Source organism: Ciona robusta, chromosome 7 (assembly GCF_009617815.1).
Source record: "Ciona robusta chromosome 7, ASM961781v2".
Classification (NCBI taxonomy): Eukaryota; Metazoa; Chordata; class Ascidiacea; order Phlebobranchia; family Cionidae; genus Ciona; species Ciona robusta.
In genome coordinates this window covers 1,803,694-1,814,603 of record NC_143241.1, presented here as the reverse complement: position 1 = coordinate 1,814,603, position 10,910 = coordinate 1,803,694, and the positions used below count along the sequence as shown (strand labels likewise).

The following is a 10,910-nucleotide window of genomic DNA, read 5'->3' as shown; positions in this document are numbered from 1 at the left end:
CCGCAAAAAGAAAATTAAAATATAAGTCTTTTCCGACAAGGTGTCCCATCTTCCTTCCTATATATCGTAAACTTTATTAGGGTCGATGAGTTTTAAAACTGCGTAATTAGCAACGAACTGACAATTACTTTTAATTAAGAGCTTAAAAGTATTTGCTTTAATTTTTTGCATATATATGTTAACCTTAAAACTAATGGTTTAAATTTGATGTACCTGCGCTTAGAGTACTTGTCACGTAGCGAGCTATCAAGAAAAATATTTTGAAATTATGGTGCTGGGTGGGAGATTTTTTTTATATTTTATTGTATGGAAACTTCGTCTTCAACTCATTGCCGCCGAGTTTGCGTTTGTTTGGATAAACTTTTAATAGTTTTGTTTAGCAAAAATAAATGCACCAAGTCATCCAATATGTTGCGCAGATATTATTCTTGTCTAGTGAAAGTTGTAGTTGTGTGCTGTTAAACGTAATATATTGAATATACTAACAAGTTATGCCTATATAATCGGGCGTATGAGTTATTTGGGCAAAACCGTATCCTAATAGCTCCCATAGACGTTGTTAGTCGTTTAAAACACGATCAGAACATTTAAATATATATATGTGCCTGATAAGGTGTCCCATCTAACCCCACGGTATATTTATACAACCACATTTCGCTCTGGTAGGAAAATGTCGCTGACTAGTCGATATCATAATATTGGTTGTTTATCTACAAATAAAACAATATCAGCCATAACTTTATTCTTTTCTTTGTTACAACAATATGAACAGCGTAAAGTCGCGTCGGTTCAAAACACCCACATCCTTTGCAGCAGCGGTAGGCGTGCGTTGTATGCTAAATTTGCAACAGAATTTCCTTCTAAAGCGGAAAAAGATATTTTCGGTTTAGAAATCTGTAAAGAAAAAGCAGCGGATTTGTCCCCACGTAATAGCTCTATTCTTCCTTTACTAAGTTTCGGTTCCTCGCTTCAATAAGATATAAATTTAGACGCTGTGAGGCATATTCAACTTATACCAACCAGCCAACTATACAGAGTATAAGGTTTGCTGTTGATAAGTTAAATATTGTGCGTTGTAATAAATGTGCTGCTGTATTTTCAGATGAATGCGAAAGCTTTGTTGTGTTTGCTCGTTGTCTGCATGCTGCTGGTTGACTTCAGCGAGTCGTATCGTCGACGTTTTTACTACAGACGCCGTTTTTACTATCGTCGCCGTTATTTCTACAGAAGACGTTATTACTGGACTAGAAGGTGAGAAATTAAAATTTGTGAAACCGCATACACCACCAACGTCCGTTATGCAGTTAACAATGAAAAGTGCAAAACAAAGATATCATGCTATATATAGTCGGGTATAAGTGTGCGGTAAATGATGGGAAATAATATTATTTGCTTTTAACGTTCCTTTTAGTAGTAAACAAGAACTATTTACAGAATTATGAAACCGTATCCTCCAACTTTAAAAGTCTATTTTATCTGTACAAAACACAATCAGGAACTCTTCTGGGTGTTAACAGTATTCCATCTTCCCCCATAGTATTATAACGTGGGTGGAGACAAGACCCTTAAACACATATTGCCCAAATCAATATATATGAAGGATTTGGGGTGATACCACGAATTAGTACTATCATAACTGTTTTTACTGACCCAAACTTAAAACAATTAATTATTGATTCGTACAACAGGTGTTACTTTACCAAAACAGGCGGTGTAAGTCGGGGCAGTAACAATATTAAACGCTTTAAAAATCAGGTTCAAACATTCTTTTTCTAACTCAAAAGCTATGATTTTTAACATGTTACCAACAGTGGTTATCCCTAATTTAAGCTTAGTGATCCGTCGTTTTTCGACGCTACGAAACATATTATGTGTATATATGTTAAAAATTAAAACAAATATTATAGCATTGCATATTTCAGACGTTGTTATTTCTTTGGCGACGAAGAGCATGGTGAGGAACAACCGCAAGAAGGTGTGTATTGGAACGTTTAAAGTAATGTTAGTTACCATAGTTGCAAGAACGATCGCCCAGTATCCGAAGGATACTTTAGTTAGTAGCTTGGGGTAATATAGAACATGTTTCATTTATTTCTTGTCTTATATCTGAAGGTAAACAAGTTTAATTGAGCAGCCATACAGGCACAAGGTTTAAAAAAACACTAAATAAATAGTTATACATTTATTGTGTGGGCACGAGTGCTGTAAGTCGGAAAAAGCAAATCTCATTGAGCTGGTAATGTTTTTTTAGATCAAGTAAATGAAGAGCCAAATGAAAACATGGATGAAGTCGAGGACTTACGTGCGGAAATACCAAAAGAGTAGAAATTTGGCACATCTGCCGCAGCACTAGATGTTCGCTCTAATAAATGCACTGCAAAAATAAAATAAAAATCTGAGCTCTTAATGTAATGTTATAATTTTACAAAGTGTAACGCAGCAATGGCCAGATCGATTGCCCCACAACTGAAGAAAAAAGCAACTGTAGGTTCAAGTCATTGTAACTGTGCCTTTTTTTAGTAGTTAGTTAACGGTAGTTAAAACTGACGAACATAGAAAAAAGCAAAAGAAGCAGTAGGTATATATAGAATTAACGCATACGTGTTTAATATGGTTTTAATCACGAAAATAAAAAGAGTAGCATCCGCAAATGCCCAAAACAGTGATTTATTCTTATTTCTATTCACGTGACCGCCAACTCCGTCCCCATTTCATTTGGTATCCATTGTAATATAGATATGCGCAGAGTGGTTTTACGAAGTTATAGCTGTTTATTATAATAATACTATACCAACTACTGACCAACTACTAATACAGTACATATACGTATTATCCAAAGCATAGTCCGATTCCGTATATAAACATGTTTATTAGGTTTTGTTTGTGCTTTCCTTTTGTGGGAAGGTGTAAAACAGCTTTTATTTACCCGACCAAACATTTTTTAGAAAAAATATATAAATTTAGCCTCTCTGAATGACTAAAATGTCGCAAATCAACCGCTTTCAATTCTATTTTTTTGACTTTTTTTTGACACGGAAAACAAATAACACATGATTTTTACATTTTCAACCTTTAAATTTGCTTTTTGGTAAAGTTTTTTCTGCAATTACCGAAAAACAGATATTTTCCCTATACCTACTGTTTATTTTGGACCCAAATTGCCGTTCAATTTATCTTTTACGTAAAAATGGGTTGGTCTACTCGGTAATTCTATGGCTCTGGTATTACCTATAGGTTAACGCTTAGCCTACCCTTTAGTTTAGCGCTTGTTTTAGAAATTTAAACATTTAATACACTCAATTAAAAACGTTCAAACAAACGGTTTGTTAGAAATTTATACATATATATATATTTGGAAATGGTTATTTTTTTCCTATAACTTAAAATTAGGTCAAAAAACGAAAAAAAACTGCATAAAACGCCCTAGATCGCATTGACTGCAATAGTAAACGGGACCGCCTTGCGGCCACGTGACCGTTGAAAAAAAGTGTATCAGCTCTCTCCTTTTATTTTCTCCGATACTGCTACAGCTCTCTTCTTCACCGACATTGAAGAAGCGCGTTATATTTTTTATTTTATTTCTGTGGTTTCAAATCAATCGAGCCGTTATCCTTAATAATAAAAATAAAATGTTACGGTCTGACTAAATGGTGTAGAGTGTAGACAGTCGGTTGATAGCTTAGTTGTTTTATGTACACAACTAAAAGTTTGTAACTGAACACGTAGGTTGTTGTTGTTGTTGTTTGTTGGTGTAAGTAATATGAATGAAGCTGAAGCTTTAGATTTTGCAATAAATCTAGAAAACTTTGACTTATCTTCAGAAGATGCGCTTGATAACGTGGATGGTAAGAGTGAATGTGTTTTCTCTACTTTACCATTCTTTTATTTTTGTAATATTCAGAACATATACAAGAGAATTTAGAAGATGATTTAGTAAAAAAAGCTTTAGAATCGGTAAGTAAAACTAAAGTTAGATTAGATAATTATAAATAATGTCATAGTTTTACTGTGTAAGGGAGAGATTGGAAAGTTCAATCTTTCTGATTCTTGTTTAAATTGTTTAATATTACGGTTGAAATTTTTTTTTATAATGGTTTAACCAGAGAAACATAAACAATTGTTCATCAGTTCATGCATCTCTGGTTTAACACAGAAATATTAAGTAGACCTATCTTAATGTGTTGGTGGCAATTTTGTCTTAAACTAACAGTTTTGTTGCATTTATTTTATATTAAAAGTGCCCGTTGGTACAACCACTTTGCTATAATAAATATTGTTTACTGTTTTTGTTCATATTGTTTTCGTAGGGAGTTGATTTGCGTGAATATGCAAAACAGATTGAACAAGATTTGCAAGCTGTCGAAAACACTTCAATAGCGGATTGTAAGTTTTTATAATAATAACTGCTGTTTGTTTGATAAAGAATAATTTTTTTTGTTTCTTTTTAACAGATGTTACTGAAAGTGTTAATATAGCTCGATTGCATACACGAATAGGAGAATGTGATGGGATATTGGAGGTAATGTTGTCTTATGCTTTATTACTTATAAACTGTATTCAATGTGCGTATTTGTTCTGGTAAAGTCATGTTCCTCCAACCCAGTAGTCCATATGATTACATAAAGTGTCAGTCATGCACAGAATGTGAAACTGCTGCGAAATTATGATGAAACTTTCCACTTCTGTTAGACTGGCCTAATTACAATAAAGCCAACACAACAGCATAGCCAAAATTGAATATATATGTCACAGTAGCGTTTGACATTATTTACAAAGCAGTGTTTTTAGGAAACCACGTAATCCTGAGTTTTAAACATATCTTAACCTACCTTATGTTGCAATAATGTTTTTAATTTGTGCATTGTTGTCAGTCATCGTTGTTGGTTTTTCAACAAAGTTGATCGAAAAATACGAGCATTATTAAAAGTAGACATTTGTTTTGAGAATATTAAATTCGCCATAGCCATGGTTTTAAATATTTGCGGTGCAGTGTCTCGTACTCTTGGATGTAGTAAGCATGTTTCATAATGGCATTACTTGCAACACAGTAACAGTTTATTAATGACAAGACAATAATGTTAAATGTTTTTACTGTGGGCCATTCTGGGTGCAATGTCGCTTTAGAGGTTACCATAAGTTAGGCATTGGACTTTTTCACACTATAGCTTCTTTATACCAATAATACAAGCATGATACATGATGGTGGCTTAACAAACACCAAGACTGAATAATTTGTAACGTTTGTTAAAACTGACGTACATAACAGAGAATGGAATCAATGTTGCATGGTTTTCAACATGATCTTAGCAGCATCAGCGCTGAAATTCAATGCCTACAAGAACAATCTGTTTTAATGAATATCAAGTTAAAGAACCGACAGGCTGTGAAAAGTGAATTAAGTCAACTGGTGGATGAAATGGCTGTACCGGAACTAATGATAAAGTACGTGCTTTTTAAAAAAGGATATTTTTTGTTGGTAATCCGCACAGTACTTGGTATGTCATAGTGTTCTCTGGCAGAACAACACTAAATATTCTGTCCATATTTGTATTGTAGAATATTATTTAAATCCATTTAGAAACAATCTTTCTTATATGTATGCAATAAAATAAATAGTTTATACTTTTAGCTTAAATCAAATTTATGGCAGAAGTTTTGTGCCACTTTACTAGCAGCTCTTGGTTGATTGCCCTTGCAGCTTCTAACCCACTAATTAACCGATAGCACATCTTCTTTTCTGGAAATTAAGATTTTAAACAGTCTAACATAACGCTTGTACTTTTATATCTGTTTAGTCAAATCTTGGATTGCCCAGTGACAGAGCGAGCATTTCTAGAGCAGCTTCACGAGTTAAACCATAAAATAAACTTCATTAAACAACATTCATATAATGAAACAGCTGCATGTCGAGATGTGCAAGATGTGACCGAAAAATTAAAGTTTAAAGTAAGTTAAAGTAAATGAATCTACTTTATATGACAATTAAGTGACTAAATAATTTACCAGATAATAGAAACTTAACTTAAATCACATGTATTTGTTAGAACAAAAAACATAAATTCAGAAAATTCTTGAGCATATATTTTATTTAGTAATATTTCTTTGTTTCAGGCAATTGCAAAAATTCGTGAATTTCTTCTAACTAAGATTTATTCTTTTCGCAAACCTATGAGTAATTATCAACTTGGTCAGGATGCCATGTTAAAAAACAGGTTAGCTCAACTTATTTGTAAATCTTCAGCCATATTTTTGTGCCATACATATTTCAGGCCACTATCACCCAATGTTGTATATTCTATCTAAACTGGTATTTTGCTAATATAATATGTGTTTTTGTTGTATCCCTAATTTTAGATTCTTTTATGAGTTTTTGCTTTCAAATGAGCGTCATGTTGCACGTGAGGTACGGGATGAATATGTTGATACACTGAGTAAAGTTTATCTATCATATTTCAAAACTTACGTCAACAGAATCATGAAACTTCAGGTAATAGTTGTTGTTTAAATTAATCATTAAAGTAATACAAATTTGAAAACTTAAGTACAATTATAAAGAACTGTACAATGAAGAAAAACTGCTGCTTATACTTATTGTCGTTACTTACCATTAAACCAAAATGTTGTGTTTTAAAGTCTAATATTTTTCTTTGATTGACAGTTTGAGGAGTCAGCAGGTCGTGAGGATTTGATGGCCACGGAAGATTCATCAAGAAAAGGATTCTTCTCTTCATCTAAACCAGCCATGCGGAACCGATCAACAGTTTTTACACTCGGGAAGCGCGATGAGATCCTTAAGGAGAAATTGGAATCACCGATCATTGTCCCTCATGCTGCACAGAAGAGTGAAAGCAAAGTAGGTATTTTGAAAACAAGAAAGCTTTGGTAATCATAAAATTACAAATCATGTAATACAGTTACAGTTTTAAACTACTAGCCTACCCAGGCAGGTAGCATACAGTTTGAATATCTGGATGTATGTCAGAATATAATGCGCTTGCGGCTTGCTTACACATACACCTAATATTTATTAACTACCAACACTCCTATTTTTTCAGCATTCCTTTGAAAGTTTGTTTCGAAGTCAACATTATGCTCTGCTTGATACTTGCTGTCGTGAATATTTATTCTTGTGTGATTTCTTCATGTTAAGTTCATCTGCAGCACAAGATTTATTTAATGCAATCTTGGGAAAGACATTAGCTCTTTTCTTGGTAGGCTGATTGTTAAACGTGTTGTTTGATGCTGGATTACCAATTAAAAAATATTTTAACATTGAAGTTTTTTAATTACTGATAGAAGATAAAAAAAATCATATTGTGTATGACTGGTACTCTTAATGAACAGCTTCATTGTCATTTAATTAACAGAGATTATTATATTATTCATTTTCAGCCCTTGCATTCATCATGTTAGCTGATGTAAGCTTGTTATTTTATTTTTTACAGAAACATGTTGATACACATTGTTCTGAATGCCACGACGCAATTGCTCTGTTCCTATGTATTCATATTGTGTATAAATACCAGGTGAGTTAAAGTTATTTTTTGAGAGTTGTATGTTGTATGTATTTTACGCAATGTTGTTACCTTTTAATAAATAACACACGTACTTTTGCCCATGATGTTTTGCGTTTATTGTTAATATTATTATTACACATAGTTTAATCAAAGGGGCAGTCATACAAAAAGTATTTACAAGTTAGTTACAGTTTTTACTTTTAATCTGAATGTTTTAGGTAATCATGACTTCACGAGACGTAACATCACTTGACAATTACTGGGACACCGTGAAAGCCATATTATGGCCACGTTTTGAACACTTGGTAAAGATGCATACCAGGAGTATTGTGGATTGTAATGTTCATAATCTTTCATCTATTGATATCAGACCTCATTATGTAAGTTCTTAATTGACAAGTTTATTATTTACAAGACAATGACATCATCATTATTATTTACAAGGGGGTTCTTACTTCTTAGCAAACCGAATGTTTGCTCACAAATACCGGAGTTCACAATTTAATTTATACACATTGTGTTAAACCATTGAATTTCAACCGGTGTTCCTTATGAAATGTAAACAGATAATTTGTTTGTGAAACACTTGACAACATTGATCACTAGTGTGCCAAACGCTTGAAATTGATTGGCATAAAAAAATGGTTTTCAATTTAAAAGCTTTTATATATTTACCATTTTAATTATTGTTTTTTTAATAAATACATTTCAGATTACACGCCGGTATGCTGAATTTAGTGCAGCTGTTGTAAGAATTAATGAAAATTATCCAAACCCCAAAGTTGAGCAAGTTTTAAGTCAGCTTCAAACTGAGGTAAGGGTTACTATTTTACCATCATTGCTACATAGCCGAGCTTAACAGTTTTGACATTTTAAAATTTAATTCCGACAGTTTAAATTTAACTTGCGATTTTCAGAATTTTTAAGTTGTTTAAACACTGATTAATCCTTATCAATGGTTTTTCATTAAACAGTTATCTGTTTTGGGTTTTTTTCATTTTTACTTTTTGAACGTATGTCTCTATATACCATATTTTTGGTGAACTGTTGTTCATGTTTTATATGTTGTTACTTGTTAGCTTTTCCACCAATAATTGGTGATGTTCTATTGTGCATGGGGCGCCCATTTATTCGTAAAGGGGCATACCAACAAAAATCATTGTATGTGGATAGAGATACTCAAACATGACCTAAAGGTACCATCAAAGTTTGCCAAAACGATACGGCTTCTAAAAAAATCTCGTAAAAATACCCGGTGGAGTAAAAAAAAATTGGCTGTTTCGACAAAGCATGGGATTTCCCATAAGAAAAAATTCACTCTACTTTGATTGTTTCTAGTTTCTAAAATACGAAAATTCAAGTTTTCATTTTGATTTTGTATACGAATGCTTCTTCTTCAAGAATATATAAAACAATGTAAAATATATACTTTATTATGTTTTAGTTTTTTGATTGAACCTAGGTATATACCAGATTATGCTGTATTTTAAAACTTGGATGGTAGCTTTAGGTCACATTTGAGCATATCCATTAATACACACTTTTTGATTTTTACGTTGGTATGCCCCTGTAATGATTTACTTCTTCAGGTTCAAAACTTCATACTTCGTCTTGCTGCATGTTTTAGTGATAGAAAAGATCAACTTGTCTTCCTTATAAACAACTATGACATGATGCTGTCGGTTTTAATGGTTGGTTGAAACATAACTTATGCAGTATAAACTCACAATGTAACAAGAACCCTCAAACAGTTGTTTGTCTTAACATAAGTTTTTTTTTGTTTTGCTGTACTTGTAAAATTAACTTAAAACATTCAATATAGTTTTAAATGCATTTGTTATTATCTTGCCAAAAACACAAGAACTTACTGTTTGTAAGTTATTTTTGTTGGAACAATTTGTGCATCCTATACTAAGTTGTAACTATGTCGTACCTTGAACAATTTAATTATCTGTTCTTGGGAAAGTAAAATTGTGTGGACAATTCACTTTATAAATAAAGATCTAGCAACCAAAATTCAACAAAAAGTCATAGATACATCATTTAAAATATCTGTGTGGTTTTGTAAATCATGATCAAAGTTTAAACCTTTTACATAGGAAAAAACAACAGAAGATTCCAAAGAATCTGAAAGCTTTCAACAATTGCTCAACAGTCGAACACAGGAATACGTAGAGGAAATATTAGCTCCTCACTTTGGTGGAATGATGGCATTTGTTAAGGATTGTGAGGTTAGTTGTGTCTTGTGCGACCATCTATGGCATCGTTAAGTGACTTGTATCGGCTTGTTGTAAATAAGGAGGCGATTCGGAAGTATATAGGCAACTAACTTAGTGGTTTTCTTCATTTTTTGTATCTTCCCAAATCATAACAAGCCTGACCTGTATCCCATATCTTGTAATGTGCCCTAGGACTTCACCCATTAAAATAAAATTGGCCCACTTATCATTTTTATTTTGCTTCATGTTATGTGCTTGCATTTAGAAAGCTTACAGAAGTGCACCTAGTTTGAGAAGGGAACCACTTTTTTTATAACATCTGTGGATCACCTTTCCATATATGCTGTAGGTGGTATTGGAATCTGGTCAATCAGATCGACTCAAAGTATTTGAGCAAAAAGTTGTTCCGTTGGTTCAAGGGTTTGCCGCTGGATGGCGCACAAGTGTTGATCTTATAAGTCGAGAAGTCACTCGATCGTTTACAAACTTTAAAGTTGGAAGCACTATTGTACAGGTACATATTATCCTTATATAACAGTATGTTAAATTGCATTTATCATTAATTTGGTTTACACATGAATCTAAATGCATGGAGTAGATAAGTAGTTATAACATGGGTGGTCTGTTTCATGCATCTCATGCCTGCTTGTTTCCACGTGTATTTTATTTTTATTTTTTGTATGGCTGATAATTTAAACAAGTGGTAAATAAACAATGAGTTGAGGCAATAAATATGTTTCTCCACAGGCGGCATTTACACACCTTATACAATATTATCACCGGTTTCAAAAACTATTCACACAACATCCATTCAAAACAATGCCTGCTAAGTCTGATTTGGTGAACATGCATCTTATAATGGTTGAGATGAAGAAGTATAAACCCAACTTTTAAATATTTATTAACGTGAATGTTTATACGCGTGCAATATTATCTATAGTAAATACAGTAGTGTTGTATCGTTCTTGTTTTAAGTTCATTTAAAATGGAATAACAGTGACTAAATGTATAACATAGGAGTCCGTATATAAACAGTTTATATACGGTCGCCAAATGACTTGCTTATCCTAAAGTTAGTAGAGACTGCTTATCCTTGCGTGGCCGTGATGTTCGATTGTTATAACACGGGTGTCTAATTTTCATGCACCCGAGTTACCACATTTACGCGGGTTAT

General features: G+C 32.9%; 1 protein-coding gene and 1 long non-coding RNA gene across 3 annotated transcripts; both read left to right on the top strand.

Moving 5' to 3' along the window:
• Positions 1–894: 894 nt before the first annotated feature.
• Positions 895–2,407, top strand: LOC149733383 (uncharacterized). Of its 2 annotated transcripts, none has more exons than XR_016385377.1 (4): positions 895–1,036; positions 1,103–1,251; positions 1,923–1,975; positions 2,252–2,407. It is a non-coding gene; the product is annotated as an uncharacterized LOC149733383 (long non-coding RNA). The 2 variants fall into 2 exon arrangements; XR_016385376.1 differs by having other exon boundaries at positions 902–1,043.
• Positions 2,408–3,631: 1,224 nt separating this feature from the next.
• Positions 3,632–10,700, top strand: LOC149733382 (vacuolar protein sorting-associated protein 52 homolog). The gene is made up of 17 exons (XM_089881954.1): positions 3,632–3,845; positions 3,902–3,954; positions 4,308–4,383; positions 4,452–4,519; positions 5,267–5,442; positions 5,796–5,946; positions 6,112–6,212; positions 6,355–6,487; positions 6,659–6,853; positions 7,056–7,211; positions 7,446–7,526; positions 7,736–7,897; positions 8,230–8,331; positions 9,107–9,208; positions 9,617–9,748; positions 10,086–10,250; positions 10,484–10,700. Exons 1-17 carry the CDS (start codon positions 3,761–3,763, stop codon positions 10,628–10,630), a joined length of 2,085 nt encoding a protein of 694 aa, XP_089738080.1. The 5' UTR covers positions 3,632–3,760; the 3' UTR covers positions 10,631–10,700.
• Positions 10,701–10,910: the final 210 nt, after the last annotated feature.

What these genes read in the sequence shown, in the direction of transcription:
- LOC149733382 (XM_089881954.1), top strand. Translation starts at nt 3,761, where the DNA reads ATGAATGAAGCTGAAGCTTTAGATTTTGCAATAAATCTAGAAAACTTT. An exon ending in GTACCGGAACTAATGATAAA is followed by an intron (nt 5,443 to 5,795) that starts GTACGTGCTTTT and finishes ATATCTGTTTAG; the next exon opens with TCAAATCTTGGATTGCCCAG. An exon ending in TTGGAAGCACTATTGTACAG is followed by an intron (nt 10,251 to 10,483) that starts GTACATATTATC and finishes GTTTCTCCACAG; the next exon opens with GCGGCATTTACACACCTTAT.